The 24609-nt window shown below is 61.7% G+C and overlaps 1 protein-coding gene across 1 annotated transcript in view; it reads right to left on the bottom strand.

The window, feature by feature from the left end:
* CFAP46 (cilia and flagella associated protein 46) overlaps positions 1-24609 on the bottom strand; it is a 96004-nt gene that overhangs the window by 28188 nt on the left and 43207 nt on the right. Inside the window, exons 26-38 of the mRNA XM_012755464.3 lie at positions 21792-21930; positions 21359-21542; positions 20549-20732; positions 19265-19470; positions 18033-18275; positions 17348-17488; positions 15464-15612; positions 11927-12025; positions 11008-11140; positions 9994-10140; positions 6644-6844; positions 6304-6410; positions 5261-5437 (exon numbers count right to left, since the gene is read on the bottom strand). Coding sequence (XP_012610918.2) covers positions 5261-5437; positions 6304-6410; positions 6644-6844; positions 9994-10140; positions 11008-11140; positions 11927-12025; positions 15464-15612; positions 17348-17488; positions 18033-18275; positions 19265-19470; positions 20549-20732; positions 21359-21542; positions 21792-21930 — 2110 coding nt within the window. The remainder of the gene's footprint in view (positions 1-5260; positions 5438-6303; positions 6411-6643; positions 6845-9993; positions 10141-11007; positions 11141-11926; positions 12026-15463; positions 15613-17347; positions 17489-18032; positions 18276-19264; positions 19471-20548; positions 20733-21358; positions 21543-21791; positions 21931-24609) is intronic.

Below are 24609 nucleotides of genomic sequence, written 5' to 3'. Positions count from 1 at the left end.
CTCTGAGGTCCTACAGTGGCAGTACACTGTGTCCACTGTAACAACCCTGATCTAGGTGGGACTGACCTGACCTACTCTGAGGTCCTACAGTGGCAGTGCACTGTGTCCACAGTAACAACCCTGATCTAGGTGGGACTAACCTGACCCTCTGAGGTTCTACGGTGGCAGTATACTGTGTCCACTGTAACAACCCTGATCTAGGTGGGACTCACCTGACCTACTCTGAGGTTCTACAGTGGCAGTGCACTGTGTCCACTGTAACAACCCTGATCTAGGTGGGACTCACCTGACCTACTCTGAGGTTCTACAGTGGCAGTGCACTGTGTCCACAGAACAACCCTGATCTAGGAGGGACCGACTTGACCTACTAGGAGGTCCTACGCTGGCACAGCACTGTGTCCACAGTAACAACCCTGATCTAGGTGGGACTAACCTGACCCTCTGAGGTCCTACAGTGGCAGTGCACTGTGTCCACAGTAACAACCCTGAACTAGGTGGTACTAACCTGACCCTCTGAGGTTCTACGGTGGCAGTGCACTGTGTCCACAGTAACAACCCTGATCTAGGTGGGACTGACCTGACCTACTCTGAGGTCCTACAGTGGCATTGCACTGTGTCCACAGTAACAACCCTGACCTAGCTGGGACTAACCTGACCCTCTGAGGTCCCTACAGTGGCAGTGCACTGTGTCCACAGTAACAACCCTGATCTAGGTGGGACTGACCTGACCCTCTGAGGTCCCTACAGTGGCAGTGCACTGTGTCCACAGTAACAACCCTGATCTAGGTGGGACTGACCTGACCTACTCTGAGGTCCTACAGTGGCAGTGCACTGTGTTCACAGTAACAACCCTGATCTAGGTGGGACTGACCTGACCTACTCTGAGGTCCTACAGTGGCAGTGCACTGTGTCCACAGTAACAACCCTGATCTAGGTGGGACTAACCTGACCCTCTGAGGTTCTATGGTGGCAGTGCACTGTGTCCACAGTAACAACCCTGATCTAGGTGGGACTCACCTGTCCCTCTGAGGTCCTACGGTGGCAGTGCACTGTGTCCACAGTAACAACCCTGATCTAGGTGGGACTGACCTGACCTACTCTGAGGTCCTACAGTGGCAGTGCACTGTGTCCACAGTAACAACCCTGATCTAGGTGGGACTCACCTGACCTACTCTGAGGTCCTACAGTGGCAGTGCACTGTGTCCACAGTAACAACCCTGATCTAGGTGGGACTGACCTGACCTACTCTGAGGTCCTATAGTGGTAATGCACTGTGTCCACAGTAAGAACCCTCATCTATGTGGGACTGACCTGACCCTCTGATGTCCTATGGTGGCAGTGCACTGTGTTCACAGTAACAACCCTGATCTAGGTGGGACTGACCTGACCTACTCTGAGGTCCTACAGTGGCAGTGCACTGTGTCCACAGTAACAACCCTGATCTAGGTGGGACTCACCTGACCCTCTGAGGTTCTATGGTGGCAGTGCACTGTGTCCACAGTAACAACCCTGATCTAGGTGGGACTCACCTGTCCCTCTGAGGTCCTACGGTGGCAGTGCACTGTGTCCACAGTAACAACCCTGATCTAGGTGGGACTGTCCTGACCTACTCTGAGGTCCTACAGTGGCAGTGCACTGTGTCCACAGTAACAACCCTGATCTAGGTGGGACTGACCTGACCTACTCTGAGGTCCTACAGTGGCAGTACACTGTGTCCACTGTAACAACCCTGATCTAGGTGGGACTGACCTGACCTACTCTGAGGTCCTACAGTGGCAGTGCACTGTGTCCACAGTAACAACCCTGATCTAGGTGGGACTAACCTGACCCTCTGAGGTTCTACGGTGGCAGTATACTGTGTCCACTGTAACAACCCTGATCTAGGTGGGACTAACCTGACCCTCTGAGGTCCCTACAGTGGCAGTGCACTGTGTCCACAGTAACAACCCTGATCTAGGTGGGACTCACCTGACCTACTCTGAGGTTCTACAGTGGCAGTGCACTGTGTCCACTGTAACAACCCTGATCTAGGTGGGACTAACCTGACCCTCTGAGGTCCTGCGGTGGCAGTGCACTGTGTCCACAGTAACAACCCTGATCTAGGTGGGACTAACCTGACCCTCTGAGTTCCTACAGTGGCAGTACACTGTGTCCACAGTAACAACCCTGATCTAGGTGGGACTAACCTGACCCTCTGAGGTTCTACAGTGGCAGTGCACTGTGTCCACAGTAACAACCCTGATCTAGGTGGGACTAACCTGACCCTCTGAGGTCCCTACAGTGGCAGTACACTGTGTCCACAGTAACAACCCTGATCTAGGTGGGACTAACCTGACCCTCTGAGGTTCTACAGTGGCAGTGCACTGTGTTCACAGTAACAACCCTGAACTAGGTGGTACTAACCTGACCCTCTGAGTTCCTACGGTGGCAGTACACTGTGTCCACAGTAACAACCCTGATCTAGGTGGTACTAACCTGACCCTCTGAGGTCCTACAGTGGCAGTACACTGTGTCCACAGTAACAACCCTGATCTAGGTGGGACTAACCTGACCCTCTGAGGTTCTACGGTGGCAGTGCACTGTGTCCACAGTAACAACCCTGATCTAGGTGGGACTAACCTGACCTACTCTGAGGTCCTACAGTGGCAGTGCACTGTGTCCACTGTAACAACCCTGATCTAGGTGGGACTGACCTGACCTACTCTGAGGTCCTACAGTGGCAGTGCACTGTGTCCACTGTAACAACCCTGATCTAGGTGGGACTGACCTGACCTACTCTGAGGTCCTACAGTGGCAGTGCACTGTGTCCACAGTAACAACCCTGATCTAGGTGGGACTAACCTGACCCTCTGAGGTCCTACAGTGGCAGTGCACTGTGTCCACAGTAACAACCCTGAACTAGGTGGTACTAACCTGACCCTCTGAGGTTCTACGGTGGCAGTGCACTGTGTCCACAGTAACAACCCTGATCTAGGTGGGACTGACCTGACCTACTCTGAGGTCCTACAGTGGCATTGCACTGTGTCCACAGTAACAACCCTGACCTAGCTGGGACTAACCTGACCCTCTGAGGTCCCTACAGTGGCAGTGCACTGTGTCCACAGTAACAACCCTGATCTAGGTGGGACTGACCTGACCCTCTGAGGTCCCTACAGTGGCAGTGCACTGTGTCCACAGTAACAACCCTGATCTAGGTGGGACTCACCTGACCTACTCTGAGGTCCTACAGTGGCAGTACACTGTGTCCACTGTAACAACCCTGATCTAGGTGGTACTAACCTGACCCTCTGAGGTCCTACAGTGGCAGTGCACTGTGTTCACAGTAACAACCCTGATCTAGGTGGGACTGACCTGACCTACTCTGAGGTCCTACAGTGGCAGTGCACTGTGTCCACAGTAACAACCCTGATCTAGGTGGGACTAACCTGACCCTCTGAGGTTCTATGGTGGCAGTGCACTGTGTCCACAGTAACAACCCTGATCTAGGTGGGACTCACCTGTCCCTCTGAGGTCCTACGGTGGCAGTGCACTGTGTCCACAGTAACAACCCTGATCTAGGTGGGACTGTCCTGACCTACTCTGAGGTCCTACAGTGGCAGTGCACTGTGTCCACAGTAACAACCCTGATCTAGGTGGGACTCACCTGACCTACTCTGAGGTCCTACAGTGGCAGTGCACTGTGTCCACAGTAACAACCCTGATCTAGGTGGGACTCACCTGACCCTCTGAGGTTCTATGGTGGCAGTGCACTGTGTCCACAGTAACAACCCTGATCTAGGTGGGACTCACCTGTCCCTCTGAGGTCCTACGGTGGCAGTGCACTGTGTTCACAGTAACAACCCTGATCTAGGTGGGACTGACCTGACCTACTCTGAGGTCCTACAGTGGCAGTGCACTGTGTCCACAGTAACAACCCTGATCTAGGTGGGACTCACCTGACCCTCTGAGGTTCTATGGTGGCAGTGCACTGTGTCCACAGTAACAACCCTGATCTAGGTGGGACTGTCCTGACCTACTCTGAGGTCCTACAGTGGCAGTGCACTGTGTCCACAGTAACAACCCTGATCTAGGTGGGACTGACCTGACCTACTCTGAGGTCCTACAGTGGCAGTACACTGTGTCCACTGAAACAACCCTGATCTAGGTGGGACTGACCTGACCTACTCTGAGGTCCTACAGTGGCAGTGCACTGTGTCCACAGTAACAACCCTGATCTAGGTGGGACTAACCTGACCCTCTGAGGTTCTACGGTGGCAGTATACTGTGTCCACTGTAACAACCCTGATCTAGGTGGGACTAACCTGACCCTCTGAGGTCCCTACAGTGGCAGTGCACTGTGTCCACAGTAACAACCCTGATCTAGGTGGGACTCACCTGACCTACTCTGAGGTTCTACAGTGGCAGTGCACTGTGTCCACTGTAACAACCCTGATCTAGGTGGGACTAACCTGACCCTCTGAGGTCCTGCGGTGGCAGTGCACTGTGTCCACAGTAACAACCCTGATCTAGGTGGGACTAACCTGACCCTCTGAGTTCCTACAGTGGCAGTACACTGTGTCCACAGTAACAACCCTGATCTAGGTGGGACTAACCTGACCCTCTGAGGTTCTACAGTGGCAGTGCACTGTGTCCACAGTAACAACCCTGATCTAGGTGGGACTAACCTGACCCTCTGAGGTCCCTACAGTGGCAGTACACTGTGTCCACAGTAACAACCCTGATCTAGGTGGGACTAACCTGACCCTCTGAGGTTCTACAGTGGCAGTGCACTGTGTCCACAGTAACAACCCTGATCTAGGTGGGACTCACCTGACCTACTCTGAGGTCCTACAGTGGCAGTGCACTGTGTCCACAGTAACAACCCTGATCTAGGTGGGACTAACCTGACCCTCTGAGTTCCTACAGTGGCAGTACACTGTGTCCACTGTAACAACCCTGATCTAGGTGGGACTAACCTGACCCTCTGAGGTCCTGCGGTGGCAGTGCACTGTGTCCACAGTAACAACCCTGATCTAGGTGGGACTAACCTGACCCTCTGAGGTCCTGCGGTGGCAGTGCACTGTGTCTACAGGAACAACCCTGATCTAGGTGGGACTAACCTGACCCTCTGAGGTCCTGCGGTGGCAGTGCACTGTGTCTACAGGAACAACCCTGATCTAGGTGGGACTGACCTAACCCTCTGAGGTCCCTAAAGTGCACTGTGTCTCCAGTAACAGAGAGGCAGCTCCTGAGCCCCAGGCAGGAGCCCCGTGGCACTCACCTCTTCAGCCGAGCACGCTCCAGTTTTATGTCAGCACACCTCTGTCTGTATCCACAAATGATAAATTTTGTCTCGATATCTATCAAGCGCTGGTCCAGCTCCTTCAGCGACATGGAACACTCAGGGTGCTCTTGTTCCGCCGACTCCCAGGCGACCTTGACCTGGAGGCTCAGGCACCTGAGGGGCACATGCCTCCTTAGCGTCTGCCGCTGCCACTGACAGTCCACATCCAGTGTCGAGGCCGTGGCCCTTGTGGGCCCAGGGTGGCCGCCCCCACGCTGAGTCCCCACCCAGTGCCGGGAGAGACGCGCGCAGCCCTTTCTGAAAACCCGCTCCCCAGGCAGGCCACGTCCTTGGGTTACGGCAATGACTCTGACAACCCGACCCAGGCAGCGTCTCCACTGGACGCTCTCAAACACTCCCCAAGTGGCTGCCGGGTAGAAAAGAAAGCCCACGTTTTCTGGCCTGCGGGTGCTGCCAGCAGCGCCCACAGCTGCATGTTCCAAAGGGGACTGAGTTCAGGACGTGGCCACGGAACAGCCACGAATAGCCCTCCCACCAACACAGAAAGCTTCCCCGAGAGGAAGCAGACACTCAATGTACCAAAACAAGACAAAACCTCTGTTGCCATGGGCGACAACCCCAAAGTCGGTTCTGTGGAAAGGTCTATTGCGATGAGTCCACTGGAGTGTGGAGGAGTGGGGGGGGGGGACACGCACAAGCCAGGAGGGACACGCCAGGGTGAGGACTCGTGGAAGACATAGGAAAAGGAGCTGCAGGAACCTCACTGACACGATTTTCTAGGCTCTTCCTGAGCCCCGCGAGCGCCACCGAGGCTGCCCCAACAGGGCGTGGAAGGTTTGTTTCCCGGAGGAAGCCGTAAGGGGGCACAGGAAACTTCCAGAGCTTTCTGGAGCTGCGTGGAAGGCTGTGGCTGTCCCACGATGTGACCCTGATCACAGGTGTGAGATGTGGTGCTGAGTCGAGAGATGGGAGAAGGAGCAAGCACGACTCTCACGCCCTGGCGCCCTGTGCCGGCCTACCTGGCCTCCAGGTCCGTGACAAGGAAGTCCAGCCCGTGCGCCCGGTTGGGCTGCTCCTTCTTGAGGGCCTCAAAGGTGTCGATGAGCTTCTGGAACAGGTGGCAAGCCTGGGGACAGCGCCAGTGCCCAGGTGCACTCAACGCTCTGTGGACGCCTTCCCACGGAGTGCCACGCCCACGGAGCGCCACGCCCACCTCCCGCCACACCCACTCCCCGCCACGCCCACGGAGTGCCACACCCACGGAGCACCACGCCCACCACCCGCCAAGCCCACGGAGCACCACGCCCACCGCTCGCCACGCCCACCGCCTGCCACTGCCGTCGCCAGCCAGTCCTGTACCTCGGCTTCTCTTCCCGCCTCCTCCGTAGACAGCAGCGTCTCCGCCAGGGTCAGGGTGGAATCGTGCCAGAACTCCTCGCTGCCGCCCAGGCGCTGGGCCTCCTCCACCATCCGCCGCGCCTGCCCGTAGTTCCTCTCCTTGTTGGCCAGCTGCGCCAGGAGGAGCAGGCACCTGGACTCCGCGCACGCGTCATCCAGGGCCTGCGAGAGACGCGCGGAGATAGACTCAAATACGCAGAGGCATCGTGTTTATGGGGCGGGGGAGGCGGGGAGAGAGACGGAGACCACGGAGACGCAGCGCGGGCAGCGCCGGCCTCGCGCCTCCGGCCGCCAGCTCCCCGCGCCCGCCGCTCCCGCCCGGCACCCTGTGCTGTCGCTGGCACCTGCTGAGCATCCTGCACACAGGTTTAATGGAGTTGGTCGCGCTGTCACCTGGATCCCCAGAGTGTGGACAAGGGCTCCTCCTCTGGGGAGGGGTCGTGGTGGCCAGCCTGGCGGGAGGAGGTCGGCTCCCAGAGCCCTGCCCCGACTCCCACCTTTGGGGAGCTCCTGCTGGGGGTCCAGTCCACACCCTAGACACTGCTCCCTGGTGCTAAGAGCAGCTCGGACGGAGCCCAGAGAGACCGGCCTCGCCCACCCTGGGCACCACTGCCGCCAAGGCAAGGTGTGTCAGAGACCCGCTTGGAGGGCGCGGCGCCGGGAAGGCGGCACAGCGCAGGCCGACTACCTCCCTCCACGGTGGAGGCAAGAAGGCAGCAGCCTCTACTCAAGAGGCCGTGTTTGGCGGGAGGGTCCGGTCAGGACCCTCTGCCTGGGCAGCTGCCCTTCCAGATGTGGGCGGGGATGGCAGGAGGGGCTGGGACGGGGCAGGTGTCCTGGCTGGCGCGGGTGCCGCTGTGCACGTTTCCATGTGTGGGAGGGGAGAGGATGCTGTCCACTTGGGAGGCGTGGCCGGGCCTCCGCTCCTGCCCAGCATGGACCCCGCCCAGAAGCTGTGACCCACAGGCGCCAGGGCGTGGCCAGGACTGTCAGCGAGATTGTGCACAGGGCCTGGGTCCCTGGCGGGCAGCCTGGGGATGGGGCTCAGCCCCAGCAGGAAGCACGGGGCTCTAGGCAGGAAGGGGTGAGGGCCGGAGGGGAGAGCCAAGGGCTGGGCAGGGTCCTGCCAGGCAGACGTGGGTGTGGAGGCCGCTGGGGCCAGGGCTCTGGTCTGGGGGAGACAGAGTCTTTTCTGAGGAGTGGGTGGCGCCAGGGCAGTCCCTATAGGCACCCGCCAGAGTCTCCGAGGTCAGCGGGGTCCGAGCGCTGGGACCCCAGAGAGCAGGGGGAGGCAGAGACCCGGACAAGGACGGGGTGGGGTCCGGCGCATGCGGGGCCCAGCCAGGAAGCGGGGCCCAGCCAGGTTCAGGGCAGGGTCGGGGGCAGCCAGGCTCGAGGCCAGGCAAGGCGTGACGAGTGGACAACCTTCCACGGGTCTGGACTCGGCAGGGGAGCAGCAGGTATGCTGGGGGGGGAGCGCGGGGGGGGGGCAAGGGGCCAGATCTGGGCCAGGCTCGAGGCCGGGCAAGGCGTGGCACGTGGACAACCTTCCACGGGTCTGGACTCCATGGGAGCAGCAGGTACGCTGGGGGGGGGAGCGGGAGGGGGGGCCGAGGGGCCGGATACGGGCCAGGCTGGTGGCGATGAAGGGAATAGGCGCTTCCTGCCTCCCTCCAAAGTCAGGGCGGGCGGCCAGTGTGGGGCGGGCGTCCACCCATCGTCCGGGGACTGGACTCCAACAGCCATGGAGGCCCTACGGCCACCCAGGAGCTCCTCCACGCCTCCCACCCTCTGGCCTCAGCAGAGACGGGCGTCTCCCGAGGCCACCTCCTGTGCGTGTGCCCGGGGCCAGCAGTGCCGACCCACCTGTGTCCCTTCCTCAGCTGGCCACAGCACTCTCAGCCACAATAGACTCCCTCTTGACTCTGGTATGAACACACCTGTCCCTGCTCTCAGAGACCTGCACTCACCTGTCCTCACTGCCTGAGACCTGCACACACTTGTCCCTGCTACTAGACACCTGCACTCACCTGTCCTCACAGCCTGAGACCTGCACACACCTGTCCCTGCTATCAGAGACCTGCACTCACCTGTCCCTGCTACCAGACACCTGCACTCACCTGTCCTCACAGCCTGAGACCTGCACACACCTGTCCTTGCTATCAGAGACCTGCACTCACCTGTCCTCACTGCTTGAGACCTGCACACACCTGTCCCTGCTACCAGACACATGTACTCACCTGTTCTCACTGCCTGAGACCTGCACACACCTGTCTCTGCTATCAGAGAGCTGTGCACACCTGTCCTGAGAACTGCACACACCTGTCCCCGTCTGAGACCTGTACACACCTGTCCCTGCTATCAGAGGGCTGTACACATCTGTCCCTCTACCTGAGACCTGCACACACCTGTCCCTGTCTGAGACCTGTACACACTTGTCCCTGCTATCAGAGGGCTGTGCACATCTGTCCCTCTACCTGAGACCTGCACACACCTGTCCCCCTGAGACCTGCACACAACTGTCCCCCTGTCTGAGACTTGCACACACCTGTCTCTGCTATATCAGAAACTGTGCACACCTGTCCTCACTGCCCGAGATGGACTCCAGCCTCACAAGGCTTTGATGGCTGTCACTGCATTTTTATGCCATCACTAGTCCTTCTCTTTTCCTGGAATTCTTCCTGGAGACAGGTGACAGGCTGGCTGGGGCTGTAGCTCTGCCCTCCTGGTGACAGCGATTCTGGAATCTGGACAAAGGCTCAGGCCTGCGTGAGGAGGGCGCAGGGGGTCGGCGCTGGCAGGACTGGGAGCCATGATCGAGGCTTGGAGAGAAGGGCCAGTGGGCCTTGTCCCTCCCGGATCCGTCCTGTGGGCTGTCACGGCGTGGCAGACAGAGACGGGGGCAGAGCAGGGCTTCCGTGGGAGCCCCGGTCCACATCCAAGGAGCGAGAACAAAACCCACAAAGAAGAGACCAGGCCCAGGCCACCTGCGCGGCCCTGCCTTCCAGGGCCAGCCGGCCTCTGGCCAAGGACACCGTCCAGGGGCCTTCGGGCTCTCGTCCCCACGCACGTCAGAAAGGGAGAGCTCAAAGGTGCCCTGGAGGCAGGACCCAACCGCGTGCATCTGCAGGAGGCGTGCGGTGGCAGAGAGACCTGCGGCAGTTACTGGAGCAGAGCAAACGTCCAAGCACAGTGGACCGACCTCACGGAGAACCAGGGGGTCTCCCAGCGCCGAAGGTGGGAAACGAGCTGCAGGGGAGGGTCCTGTCTGGGCTGCGCAGGTGAAGGGGCCGTGCGTGGGAGGGGCTTACCCGGAAAGCCGCCACCGCCTCAGCCAGCAGCAGCCGCGCGGGCTGGAACAGGTGCAGCTGCAGCAGGACCTCGCCTTTGAGCAGCCACAGCCGCGGGAAGGCTGTCCCGTCCAGGCCCCTGCCCGTCTGCGAGTTCCTCTTCAGGATCTGCGGGACACAGCACCGTCCTGGCCCTGGCGTCTGCGACCCTCACCCTCGGGGTGGGCTCTGGCCAAGGGGGCGGGACATGGCAGGAGAGGGCGCCCACGAAGTTCCACTGAGGGCTTCCCAGCAGCACCGGGAACTGGGGCGCCTCGAGGGCTCCACCCTGGACGCCGGCGCCCGGTGGAGCCCGCTCCCCTGCTCCGAGCTAGCCGCCAGCGCTGGTCTGTGGGTGCCCCCGCCCAGCCTGGGACGGTCACGACGCGCTGGCACCTGACCCTCAGCCGGTGCCAGGCTGCTGCGCCCGCCCGATGCAGGAGCCTCCGGCTTCGCTCTCGAGTCACACGGAGCACCAGCTCCCATAGTCCCGGGAAGGGCGTCCGGCCTGGCGCCCTCGGTGCCACCAGCCCTTGGGGAAGCCTGGCGGCTGCGCCGTCACCTTGCTTTACAGGCAAACCCGCAAAGGGAAATGTGGCCTGGTGACGGGGCCGTCTGGAGGGACAGCCTGTGACCAGTCAGGTGACGGGACCCTCGGGCCAGCCCCGCCCGGGGGCTTCCCGGCGACATGTCCTGCTCCCCAGGAGCCCCCCCCCACCCCAGCGGCTCTTCTGCATCTGCGAGCCAGCCCTGGCAGGCCCGTCCCGCGGTGGCCCGAGGTGCACATGGGGGATTCTAGGGGTCCACAGGGAGGGGACGTCCCTGAGCGGTCCCTGGATCACCCACAACATCCAGCACCAGAGCTGTATGCAGTAGGCACTCAGCAAACGCATTCCGCCCTCTGGCTCCAGCCGCCACCCTGCGCGGCAGCTGAGGCGCTGGCACTGCCGGGCCATGGGCGCAGGGTCGGGGGGCTCCGGCAGGTGCGTTAGTTACCTGGTCCTTCGCCACCTGCGGCTTCACCCTGGCGAGGGGGGTGGCAGGCGCCAGGTTTCTCAGCACCCGCAGGCCGTCCTCCAGCAAGGGGTCCCGGTTCTTCTCTCTCTTCAGCGCGATCTCTTTCCTGCAGCTGACGTGCATGAGCACGCAAGGGAGGAAGCGCAGCGGCCAGTCAACACACGAAAACGCAAATCCCACCGGCGATCAGAGAAATGTGAATTAAAACAGCTACGATGAGCCACAACGTACTCTCGCGTACAAAGACTTTTTAAAAAATCAACGTTTAGCAGCACATCTGACTCCCGGATTCAGGTCTGCGTCCTAGTCTCTCTTCAAGCTCCAGCCCCACGTCCAGCCTGACTGAGACGTCTCGGACGCGGCCACGTGCCCAGACCACGGCTCCCCCGGCCACCCGCCCACCGTGGCCCCGCCGGCGCCTCCTCCAGACAGGCCCCTCCCAGCGCAGCACCAACCACAGGGCTCTGCCTTTCCAGCAGTCTCGGCCGTGCCCGCCCAGCCCCGCGTCTCCGTGCCCGGCCCCAGACCTGCCGGCCCCACGCCACGTCCAGGGCGGCCGCCTTGCAGGAGCCAAGACTACGACAGACTCACGCCGGGCTGCCCAGCTCCGGGCCAGTGGCCCACTCGGCCCACCCTGCCCCACACGGGCCCCTCCCTCGGGGCCTGTGACCCCCTCCCCCTGCCACTCAGTAAGACACAACTCACTGCCCGGACACTGCCCCTCGCAGACACCGTCCCCAGCCGTCCCCCCCCCCCCGCCCTGCGTCAGGAGGCCGGGCCCCACTCCACGGCTGGCGGTGAGGGGTTCGCGGCCGCAGCAGCCTTCGCGTCCCCTGGCATCATGTCCAAAGGGGAGAGGGGACCCAGGGGCAGCGCCACACGTGGACACCAGACCCACCTCGCCTGCTCCAGGTCCCCGATGTACACGGACCCCACGGCCTCCTCGTGGTATGCGGCTGCTTCCCTCAGCTTCAGCTCGGAGCACACCAGGGCGAGTCTGGGGGCGGGATGGGGGCGCTGTCACACAGGCCAGGTCACAGGGGACTCACGCGCTGCACGCAACTTGTGACGCAGAAATAAACCCACACCGTGAGGACGCTTCCAACAATTGTTAAAGCCACACAAAACAACACCAGGGGCCGGGTGCAGTGGCTCACGGCACTCTGGGAGGCCGAGGCGGGCGGACTGCTCAAGGTCAGGAGTTTGAAACCAGCCTGAGCAAGAGCAAGACCTCATCTCTACTATAAATAAAAAAGAAATTAATTGGCCGACTAATATACATAGAAAAAATTAGCCGGGCATGGTGGCACATGCCTGTAGTCCCAGCTACTCGGGAGGCTGAGGCAGGAGGATCACTTGAGCCCAGGAGATTGAGGTTGCTGTGAGCTACACTGATGCCATGGCACTCACTCTAGCCTGGCAACAAAGTGAGACTCTGTCTCAAAAACAAAACAAAACAAAACAAAACCACCAGGTAGCGCTCTTGGATCCCAGGCATTTTCTGCTCCACGTGTCTCACCTGGCCGTGCTCCCTGCCTCTGGGCAGGTGGGGCTCCGGCCTCCTGCTCACCTTCGGGAGGGAGCTCCGCTCTGACGGCCACTTGGGGCTTTTTTTTTTTTTTTTTTTTTTTTTTTTTTTTTTTTGAGACAGAGTCTCGCTTTGTTGCCCGGGCTAGAGTGAGTGCCGTGGCGTCAGCCTAGCTCACAGCAACCTCAAACTCCTGGGCTCGAGTGATCCTTCTGCCTCAGCCTCCCGGGTAGCTGGGACTACAGGCATGCGCCACCATGCCCGGCTAATTTTTTATATATATATATCAGTTGGCCAATTAATTTCTTTCTATTTATAGTAAAGACGGGGTCTCGCTCAGGCTGGTTTTGAACTCCTGACCTTGAGCAATCCGCCCGCCTCGGCCTCCCAAGAGCTAGGATTACAGGCGTGAGCCACAGCGCCCGGCCCACTTGGGGCTTTTTTATTTCAAGGTGAGTCCGGCTCACAGGAAGGCTGACACTGCACATGGCCTGTCACCTGCGCTGTCATTCCACTGACCCCCCGAACCCCCGCGGGCACAGACGCCTGCTTTTGCCGCACTTCACACCACCGCACTAGAGGTGCCAGGCTTGCTCAACCTGTGCCCGCTGGGGGTGTCGGTGCCTCTTTCGGTAATTCTCACAATGTTTCAAGCATTTTCACTATTCTCATGTCTGTTACGGTGACCTGTGGTCTGTGGTGTTTGATGTCACCATCGTAATTGTTTTGAGGCAACAACTGCGCCTGTACAGGATGGCGAACCTCCCCAATGAGCGTGTGTCCCACTCTCCCCGCCTCCCTCCCTCTCCCTGGGCCCCCCTATTCCCTGAGACACGGCAAATTAGTGGCCCACGTGGCCTCTCAGTGTGCAAGTGGAAGGGAGAGTCCCGTGTCTCTCGCTTTAAATCAAAGCTTGAAACGATCGAGCCCAGTGAGGAAGGCATGTCCAAGGCCCAGACAGGCCAAAGCTGGGCCTCCTGCACCAATAGCCAGGCTGTGAATGCAAAGAGAAGTTCTGGAAGGAGCTCACAGGGGCTTCCCCAGTGAACACTGAACACTGAGAAAGGGAAACAGCCCAGTTGCTGATGTGGAGAAAGGCTGAGTGGTCCAGAAGATCAAACCAGCCACAACGTTCCCTTAAGCCAAAGCCTTTGACCCCCTTCGGCCTCCAGAGCAAGGCCCTGACTCTTCCGTTCTCCGGAGGCTGAGAGAGGTGAGGAAGCGGCGGAGAAAAGCCTGGAGCCAGCCGAGGCTGGTTCACGAGGCTCGCAGGAAGAGCCGTCCCCATGACCCGACAGCACCAGGTGCAGCAGCAGGTGCCGACAGAGACGCTGCAGCCAGTCGCCCGGGAGACCAGTGACGCAGGCGGCCACGCTAACAACTGACTCTCGGTGCAGGTGGAACAGCCTCACGTTGGAGGAAGATGCCTCCTAGGACTGTCACAGCGGAGAGAAGTCGGCGCCCGGCTTTGAAGCTTCAAAGGACAGGCTGGCTCTCCCGCTAGGGGCTAGTGCAGCTGTGACTTTAAGTTGGAGCCAATGCTCCCTGACCGTCCTGAAACTCCTAGACCCCTTAAGCAAGATGCTGACTCTACCCTGCCCGAGCTCTGCAACTGGAACCACAGAGCCTGGAGACAGCACATCTGTTCACAGTGTGGTTTGCTGATCATTTTAAGCCCACAGTTGAGACCTACTGCTCTGAAAAAAGATTCCTTTCAAAATATTACTGCCCATTGACAATGCACCTGGTCAGCCCAGAGCTCCAATGGAGAAGTACGAGACAAATGCCGTTTTTAACACCTGCTGACACATCTAGTCTGCAGCCCATGGAGCAAAGAGGAATTCTGACTTTCAAGTCTTGTTATTTCAGAAACACAATTTCCAAAGCTATTGCTGACATAGTTAGTGATTCCTCCGATAAACTTGGGTAAAGAAAATTGAAAACCTCCTAGAAAGGAGTCACCATTCTAGATGCCCTTAAGAACATTCATGACTCACAGGAGGAGGACAAACTATCAACACGAACAACAGTTTGGAAGAAGTGGATTCCAGCCCTCACGGAGGACTCGGATGGGTTCAAGACTTCAGGGGAGGAAGGAACTACAGACGTGGTGGGACGGCAGGAGAACTAGAGTCAGACGTGGAGCCCGAAGAGGGGGCTGAACGCTGCAGTCTCCGGACAAACTTCAACAGGTGGGGAGCTGCCGCTCGTGGATGAGCAAAGTGGGTTTTTGAGCTGGGACCTCCTCCTGGGGAAGGTGCCATGGACAGTGTTGAAATGACAGAAATGATCTAGAATATTCCGCACATTTTGGTGATACAGCAAGCAGGAGAGTTCGAAAGGTTTGACTCCAATTTCGAGAGAAGGCCTGCTCTGGGCGAAAGGCCGCCAAACAGCATCTCACGGTGCAGAGAAACCTCCCATGGCGGGAGGCGGCGATCAGTGTGGCCGACTTCACTCCTGTCTTATTTTAAGAAATTGCTAGCATATTTTTTTAGCAATAAAGCATTTTAAAATTAACATAGGTGCAGGTTTTCAAGATAATGCTTTTGCACACTTAGCAGACTAAACTATGGTGCAAACATAAACTGTGTGTTCGCCGGGACACCAGAAGCTGTGTGACCCCCTCTGCTGGGGGACTGAGCCCACAGCGCTCCCCGGGACGCTGCCCCCTTAAGACCAGAACATTCTCTTGAGGATCATGTGGAAATTTTAAGACAGAAATACCATTTTCATTCAATCATTTTGACTTACTTGGCTTATGAATCTTAGGCATCTCATTATTTACAGAATAGTCAAAGAGAGAATCAATATTGTTAAAATGCCGCCTATTTTTATGTTGCTTTTCGGGAAATTTTCACCCTAAGCACTTAAACGCCCCCTTGGAAGTGGAGGGGCCGCACCAACCGGAGGTGGTAGAGGTCCGCGAGGCTCTTGCTTTCCACCACGGCGTCCGCGATCAGCACTCCCAGCTGCAGGATGGGGACCGTGAGCTCGGGAAGCGACAGCTTCTGTAGGATGGCCACCAAGCAGTCCAGGTAGTACAGAGTATATGTCTGCGCAGAGACACGACACGCACTCAGGCCGCAGGCGGGGAAGGGTGTCAGCCGCGAGCTGAAGGGCCCTCCTCCAAAGAACTGACTCCACTCTCACTGTGCCGAGCGCCGGGACTTTCTCCCCCGGACGCCCACAGTGCCGGAGCTTGGCAGTCCAGACAGTCACCGCTGCCACCACAGGGACAGACCCACAACGGAAACCAGACATCCCGGCGCAGGGCCACATGTGGGGACACAGGATGCACAGCCAGGGACGGGGCTGCGGGCGTGGGGCGGTGACACTTCACACGTGGCATCGGAGCAGCCCACGCCCGGAGCGTGACGCCCGAAGCCCCTTCCTCGCCACGCAGGGCAGGCTTGGGGCAGACCCAGACCCCAGTGTGCCGGCCGAAACGCGAGATGCTGTGAGAGAACACCCGTGTGGCCTCCAGAAAGGGAAACGTGTTTTAAAAGAACAGGACAGGGAAAAGCAGCAATCACGAAGGAGCAGGTGGATAGCTCTGACTGCGCCAGCACCAATAATCTCCACTCGGGGAAAGACCCGTTAGCCGACAGCTCAGGTGCCAGCCGCCCCGCCGGTCACACTGTGTCTGAGAACAGCGCGTCCCTCACGCCAGCAAGCGAGGACGGAGAGCTCGGCAAAGCACGGGCGACGGACTGGATGGAGCGTCTCACGCAAACGGTCAGGAAATGCAGGGTGGGGGGCGGGGGCAGATGCCGCCAGGTGCCGCCCAAGGCCAAAAGGACAGAGGGGACCACACGAGGCTGGCCATGGTGGGACAGCAGGGCCGCTCGGCCACTGAGGATAATGAGCTGGTGCCACGGCTCTGAACAGTCTGGTGGCAGACAGACACACGCTCTACAACCCAGAAATCCTGCCACAGGCGTGTCGCACGGGACTCGGCTCTGCGACGCGTGTGCAGGAGCATTCGAGACGCCTCCTTCAGAACAGCCGTGAACTGGACGCAGCCCACGCGTCTGTCCACGGGGACATATGAGCCGTGGCCTGACCGTGCCATGGGACACTCCACGGCAACAGACAGAAACAGACTCCAGCACGCAGAACAGCATGGTGACGCCGCGGACACCATGCTGAGGGCGGAAGCCAGACCGAGAGGCACAACACAGAGCCGTCCTGCTCTCGGAGCACGAGACCAGGCAGAGCCGCAGCGTCCTCCCCCCAGAACTGCCCGCGTGGCCTCACGTGGCACGAAGGGACTCACGGACGCAGCTAAGACGAGGGCCTGGAGGCAGGAGACGGCCCTGGACTGCCGGGCCCAGGCGCAGCACGCGGCACCCGCGGGGCAGGGCGAGCCGCAGAGGCGGCCACGCGGCCAGAGGCAGAGTCAGAGAGCAGGAGGAGGCTGGAAATTTCTTCCCGGGGCCTGGGGGGTGGGGGGAGCGGCCCTGCGACACCCTGGTCTTGGCCTTTTGGCCTCCGGGGCTGTGCGAGGGCAAATTTCCGTTGTCTCAGCCACCCTGTCATGGAAACCAGTCATGGCAGGCCGCCAACCACGGAGCAGCTGCCGTGCGCTGGGCTCATGAGGGCGGGAGGGAGTGCTTCCTGCTGGGCCAGGGCCGCGGGGCAGGGACCAGGGCCAGCATGGCCCCGTCGGAGGGTTCCGGGCTCCGCCTCGGCCTCGCGTCTCTGGTCACAGGCCTCGTGCGCGTTGGGGGCGCGTGGCCCCGGGCATGGGGGCCGCCAGGCCTCCGAGGATCTCGCTGCCTGACTCACCGGCCTCTGGAGGCTCGCCGCGTTGACGGTCAGCTCGCTCCGGTCCTGCCTGAGCACCAAGAGCACCTCCTCGGGGCAGACGTAGGACGCCCACTCCTCCATGCTGGCCGGCAGCATCTCGGGGCCCCTGCTGGGGACGTGCTGCGGGCGAGAGCGGGTGCCGCTGCGCAACGTGGGCGTGAGGCACGCAGGGCGGCGGAGCAGGGATGGGCAAGATGGCGCCGCTGCCAGGGCCACGTCTGACCCCTGGCCCAGACATGGCTGCGGACATTGCGCCGAGCAGTCGCGGTGCCCTTCCTGCCGCTTGCACAGCCAGAGCAGCCGCGGGAGCCGCCCAGGCCGGGGACCTGCACGTGCCAGGCTGGACGGCACCGGGGAGCCGGGCCTCGGCCCACGCAGGCCCGTGGATGACAGCTTCAGAGACCGCGGTGGCCCAGGGTGGCAGGTTTCACGGGACGCGGAAACCGCTCTCCCGGTGCTCCGGGACGTGGCCCTCACGCGGGGACAGACGGCGCCGGCTGCCAGCGGCCTGAGCCCCGGACCAAGGCGGCAGCTTTGCGCAAACCGCACAAGAAACGGGCTGGCGGTGGCCCGGGATTCCCGCCAGGGCGAGGCCGGGCGCGACAGACAATCCCCGGCGCCGTCTCCCCAGGAAGCCCCAGAAGGGACACGCCCTCCGACGCACCTGCTTGGCCTCCCTGCTGCGCTCCCTCTCCTCCTTCTCGCGCGGCTTCTCCTTGTCCCGCGGCTTCTCCTTGTCCCGCGGCTTCTCCTTGTCCCGCGGCTTCTCCTTGTCCCGCGGCTTCTCCCTCTCCGCGACCTTCTCCTTAGTTTTCTCCTTTTCCTTCTTAGACACCGACACGCACGAGCTCGCCACTGTGAAAACTTTAGTGTCTTGGATTAATTTTCCTGCTGTAGTCAGAGAAATCTGGGAACGAACAGAACGCAGATCTGCTGCCGCGAACGCAGACCTTCGCGCCCGCCCCCTGCACCTGGGTGGAGGCTGCACAGGGCGAGGGCGTCCAGGCCGCTCACGGGCAAGGCGGGGGAGAGGCCTCAGAGCAGGGGGCGCGGGGACCTGCGGTGGCGCTTGGCCTGCGCGCCACTGTCAGGGGCGTCTCAGGACGTCAGCACTCGGGCTCCTGCCAGCGAAGCTGCACGGTGGCCACGGCGCCCTCACGGTGGCGGGGCCCAGTCAGGGACCCAGGGAGGCGGGGGCGGCAGCCCTCTCTGCCCGACGCACGTCGGGGGGTTGCGCCACCGCTTGTCCTCGAGGAGACCGCGCCGTGCCAGGCGCCAAGCGTCTCTAATCAACGCGTCTGGACAATTTGGTGGCGCAGCCCTCGGGAGGCTGGGCCGGGGACATTCTGGGCACGGCGCGTCCCACTTTCTGCTCTGCCCCCCGCGTGGGGGGCCACCCCACTGTCCCCCAACACCCCACCACAGCCTCGGGTGAAAGGCCTGTCGTGGCCAATGCTGCCCTGCCAGGACGTGAGGTCCACAGACCTGGACAGGACCAGAGACCACGGGAGGCGCCCGGGGCCCACGGGCGGAGCTGGCAGGAGGGGAGACAGGAAGGCTCCGAAAGCCCATTGGGCTGCGGTTCAGGGCCTGCCACGCTGCTCGGTCTGTGCGCTCGGCCTGGTGACCTGGGGGGCAGCGGGGGAGGGGTGGCTGCGGCCCTGGGGGGTGGTGGGGAGGAGGGCCAGTGACCCCCTCTCGGGGTGCTCTGGTCGGGTGGGGGGAGCCAAGAGGGCACCTGTTGTTAATGCCGATGGGAGCAACTCAACGGGAGAAACGCGAACGTCACGGGAGACAAATTGGCCCGTGTCTCGAAGAGCTTTAGGAAAGATCTGGAAAGCCTGGTTTCTTTAAAACTTGCGCCTGTGGTCCCCCAGAGCCGGGACCCCGTCCCACCTTCCAGATGTGCCTGAACAGCACGTGGGCCAGCAGGCTGTAGTCCACGTAGCTGGCGGCGGAGGGCGACACCACCAGAGCCAGCAGGGTGTAGGCGCGGGCCAGCGCCTCCAGCTGCCGCACGCTGCGCAGCCGCTCCAGCGACGGCATCCTCGCGTCCTTGGAGGCTGGGCTTTCGGGGGACACCTGAACCCTCTCCAAGTCGTCTGTGGAACAGGTGCGGAGGCTCAGAGCCAGCCCCGCCGCCCCCACCCAGCAGGCGGCCCTGTGCCGGCCCTCGGGAAGTCCCTGGCGCCGTGCCGACCGCAGGGCCTGCGCAGGTCTCCGCGGGGCATCGCGTCCCCGCATCCCCAGACTTGGGGACAAGACTCCTCTCCTGGGCGGCGGGAGGCTACACCCACAGCCCAGGCCTGCGGGGTGCGGGTCTGTCCTCAGACCTGCCTGGGCTGCGAGTGACAACCCACACTGCAGCCCAGCCCCGGCCTGAGAGTCGGGGTCTCCAGCCCTGGCCCGCCCAGACCCGTGGACGTGGACACTGCGTGGACGGGCCCACGTCCTCCTCTCGCACGGGCTCCCAGCTGTGCCCGTCCCTGGCGGGGACTGCCTCGGCACCAGCACAGACAAGCCCAGAGCCCGGCCGGCGGCCGGCGGCCCCCACGCCCTGCGCTGCCAGGACACCCTCATTGGCCCTTCTTCCTCTTCGGTGGGAGCTGCTCTCTGGCGAGGGTGGGGCCCTGAGGGACAGGGTGCAGGCACCCTGGGCTGGCTGCAGGGAGCTCACTGCCCCCGTGCTGTTTCCCAGACACCCTGTGTGTCCACCTCGAGCCGGGCAGCTGTTCCATCCCCCCACAGAGCCTCTGCCCTGGGCACAGCCGGGCTGCCTAGCCCCGCGCCCACCCGCTGCCGCGCCGGCCCTGGAGTCACGGCGGGTGACGAGGGAGCAAGGGGTGAGCTGTCCGCACCGGCTTGGCGGTTGAGACCCTCCGAGGGGCCTGGGACCCTGCTCCGCCAGCCCGGGCAGACTCGCTCCGGAGGACGGCCCTGCGCCTGGCCTGGGCAGGGCTCTCCGCCACAGACCTAGGCCGGCGCCAGCCATGCCAGGCGCCCCTCCCCGAGTCAGGGCTCTGGGTCTCCCTGGGCCACCCGTGGCTCTTCCTGGGGACGTGCTGCCGGGAGGGCGGCATGCAGGGAGACGCCTTGTCCTGTGCACAAGAGCAGATGGGCCGCCACAGGGCGCTCGGCCGCGCTGGGGGGTGGGAGAGCACCCGGCAGGCGTCTGCTCACCCTCTGGCTGCTGCTCCGGCTGCTGCTGCGGCTCGGGGGCGGCCTGGGGGGGCTTCATGGCCAGCAGGATCTCGATGGCCCACTGCAGGTGGAAGATCACGTCCTCCAGGGGGAACTGCCGGTGGAACAGCCACTCGCTGAACTCCAGGATGCAGTCCACCTTCTGCCACGCGCTCTGCGCCTTCTGTGGGTGGGACAGAGACGGCGCACCCTCGGGGACTGCGCTGCAGATGTTACTTACAACACGAAGTCGGCTTATCGGTTACATTTTTACCCTGTATTTACCGAAGCCTCCTCCAGTGAGACCACTCGTGCCACCCAGGCCGAGATCCCCCAGGCGTGGACGAGGGTGGGTGTCAGCGCGTGCAGTGCCGTGGGGAGCCAGGAGCCATGCGCCGTCATGCAAACTGAGCCCCATGCAGACGCCCCGCCCCCGCCGGCCCCGCCCCCACCGGCCCTGCCCCTGCCGGCCTGGCCCCCACCAGGGCACCCGTGGTGCCCCCGCCCGTCTACCCCCACACCACTCCAAACGCACTGAGGGGCACATCTGTCCTGGAAGAGGAGCAAATGCCCCTGAGACCCCAATCCCAGATGCTGCAGCCCCTTGCACCCCTCCGCTGCCCCCTGCCCACGTGGAACCCCTGGATCCCAGGGAGCCGCGGCCTGGGGGCTCAGCCCACTCGCGCCCTGCCCCCAGGTCAGCACTGAAGGGAGGAGCCAAAGCGACTGTACGGCTGCCGCCCAGGTGCCACAGCCAAGACTGTCTGCGATTGAAGCCGGCTCATCGGCAGCGACCCCCGCCCAGCGCACCTGCAGGGCCTGGATGGCGTTGTGGTAGCAGCTCAGCTCCCCATAGACGTTCTTCGAGTTCTGGGCCAGGCGGTGCCACATGTGCGACAGGTACTCCTCGCTCTCGTCCTTGAACTTCTGCATCTCCATGGTGAAGTTCCGGCCCAGCTTGGCCTTCACGATGACCATGTGCTTGAAGATCAGGCTGAGGGGTGGGAAAGGGGGGGTCGATGATGCCTGAACTGAAAGATGAAATTTCAAACACTCGTGTCGCCCCCAAACCTGACTCGTGCGTGTCCTACGCAGACACAAACCAGGGTGCACCCTGCGCTGGCCGCCCACCCCGCCCTCCCTGCACTGGCCTCTTACTGGGAAACACAGTCACGTGGTGGGAACAGGACCGTGGGGGGCCCGGGTGGGGTGGTGGGCGACGGTGCGGGACGGGGGCACTCACAGGCGGTGGGCCGTCCGTGGCAGCATCTGCACCGCCTCGTCCAGCACCCGCAGGCCCCCCTCCCAGTCCTCCTGGTCGGCGTGGGTGTGGAAGAGCAGCCCGTACATCGCCACGCGGAGGGAGAGGTCGTCCTCGGCCCCTGCAGTGGGCGTGGGGGCAGGGCAGGAGGGAGGAGGGGAGGAGGGAAGGGGGAGGTAGGAGAGGGTGGGAGGAGGGGGTGACAGAGGAGGGAAAGGAGGAGGGGGTGGGAGGGGAGGAGGGTGGGGAGGAGGGGAGAGAGAGAAGGGATGGGAGGAGGGAGAGGGGGAGGGAGGAGAAGAGGGAGGGGAGGAGAGAAGAGAGAAGGGAGAGGAGGGGGTGGGAGGAGGGGAGAGAAGGGGGAGAGGAGGAGGTGGTGGGAGGGAGGAGGAAGAGGAGGAGGAGGGGAGAGAGGAGGGAGGATGGGGAGGGAGGAGAGGGAGGAGGGGGGAGAGAGAAGGGATAGGAGGAGGGGGTGGGAGGAAGGAGAGGGGAAGGGAGGAGGGGGAGGAGAAGAGGGAGGGGAGAGAGGAGGAGGAGGTGAGAAGGAAGAGGAAGGATGGGGAGGTGGGAGGGAGGATGAAGAGGAGGGAGGGAGGAGGGGGATGAGAAGAGGGAAGGGGAAGAGGAGGAGGAGGGGAGAGAGGAGGGAGGATGGGGAGGGAGGATGGGAGGGAGGAGAGAGAGGGGAGAGAGGAGGGAGGATGGGGAGGGAGGAGAGAGAGGGGAGAGAGGAGGGAGGATGGGGAGGGAGGAGAGAGAGGGGAGAGAGGAGGGAGGATGGGGAGGGAGGAGAGAGAGGGGAGAGAGGAGGGAGGATGGGAGGGAGGAGAGAGAGGGGAGAGAGGAGGGAGGATGGGGAGGGAGGAGAGAGAGGGGAGAGAGGAGGGAGGATGGGGAGAGAGGAGAGAGAGGGGAGAGAGGAGGGAGGATGGGAGGGAGGAGAGAGAGGGGAGAGAGGAGGGAGGATGGGGAGGGAGGAGAGAGGGGAGAGAGGAGGGAGGATGGGGAGGGAGGAGAGAGAGGGGAGAGAGGAGGGAGGATGGGAGGGAGGAGAGAGGGGAGAGAGGAGGGAGGATGGGGAGGGAGGAGAGAGAGGGGAGAGAGGAGGGAGGATGGGGAGGGAGGAGAGAGAGGGGAGAGAGGAGGGAGGATGGGGAGGGAGGAGAGAGAGGGGGAGAGAGAAGGGATAGGAGGAGGGGGTGGGAGGAAGGAGAGGGGGAGGGAGGAGGGGAGGAGGGGGAGAAGAGGGAGGGGGAGGGGGGAGAGGAGGGAGGGAGGGGGAGAGGACGGAGGGGGAGAGGAGGCCTCAGGGAGGACCCAGGTGGGGCTCCATGGAGCCTGCCTGCCCCCTGCTACTGATGCCCTGACCTCCCCCCACACCAAGGCTCAGGGGCGAGAGCACAGAGGCGGAATCACGGATCCCGAACACGCCATCTCAGTGAGGGAAGGCCCGGGTCTCAGGCAGCGCGGTGACAGGCGACAGTCGCGGGGCCAGGTGCCCGGCCTGTTTTGTCACGGACGTGCTCCGCACGCCGGGCGCAGGGTCAGGGGTTCAAGCAGAAATGCGCAGGCGCGGCCACCGCAGCCGGGCACCCGCCCCTGGCGTGGCCGGCGGTCTCTGGCCCGCTCTGCGCACCGCTCCCACGGAAACGGCTGCCGGCGTGCGGCGTGCGCGGGAGGCGGCGAGGAGGCGGGTCGCCCGGGACCTGGGCCCGCCGCAGAGCTCCCGGTCCCGCGGCACACGCGGGGCGGCGGCCCCTCCGCCCGCCAGAGCCCGCGCAGCTCCGGCCGAGGCAGGCAGGCGTGTGCTGCCGCCGCGACACGCGCACAGGGCGCGCGCCAGCCCAGCAGCACGCAGCGGCGACTCTGCTGAAACGTCTCCCGAGATTTTTATCGTTATTTATGACAAAAATTTATCAGTAAGAAGTTTTAAATATGTGTTTACTTTTTTTCTTTAGAGACAGAGTCTCACCCCATTGTGGGGGCTGGAGTGCAGTGGCGCTATCACAGCTCACTGCAGCCTCCAATTCCTGGGCTCCCCTGATCCTCCTGCCTCAGCCTCCTTAGTAACTGGGACCACAGACGTGCACGACCACTGCATCTGGATAATTTTTTTAAAAAACTTTTTGTAGAGATGGGGTCTCACTGTGTTGCCCAGGCTGGTCTCAAACTCCTGGGCTCAACTCTTGGCCTTCCCAAAGTGCTGGGATTACAGGCGTGAGTCACTGCACCAGGCCATATTTTTATACATTTGAAAGTCTCCCTCTTTCCACAAAATATCTGCTATGTTCAATTCTACTTTCTGATTTTTTTTACCTAGAATTTTAATTTTTAAAGTTACTTAAAAATTCTCATTTTGCAGAATGTAGTAAAATGTAGTGTGACTTCCAGGTTCTCCCCAGAGGCGTGATGCTCACCGCATGGCCTCTTCTTCCACGTCCAGACGTGCTGGGTCTGGGCTGCTGGCCAGCCCACGCCTCCGCCCTTACAGACCAGCCAATGCTCACACTGCCGGGCCGGCGCTCGGCTCGACATGCAACTCACACGGCTGTGTTTGTGTCCATGACCCTAAATCAACCGTATCCTAAACAAACTGCAATACTGAAGGCAGGACGCTCTATTCCTCAGCCCTAGAGGTTTCCCAAATACATGTTAGAACCCTTAGGTTGACAGGGATGATCCTGCTTTAGCAGATAATCCTATTTTCCCATAAACACGAATGAGCTTTCTGAAATACGGTCCTCTAGGTCCTCTGGGTTTTCCGTGCGGGAGGAGGTGCCCACCCTGTGCGCGGAGT

Source organism: Microcebus murinus, chromosome 14, assembly GCF_040939455.1.
Source record: "Microcebus murinus isolate Inina chromosome 14, M.murinus_Inina_mat1.0, whole genome shotgun sequence".
In the NCBI taxonomy this organism is placed as follows: Eukaryota; Metazoa; Chordata; class Mammalia; order Primates; family Cheirogaleidae; genus Microcebus; species Microcebus murinus.
The sequence above is the reverse complement of the archived record's forward strand: the minus strand, read 5'-3'. Positions and strand labels throughout refer to the sequence as shown.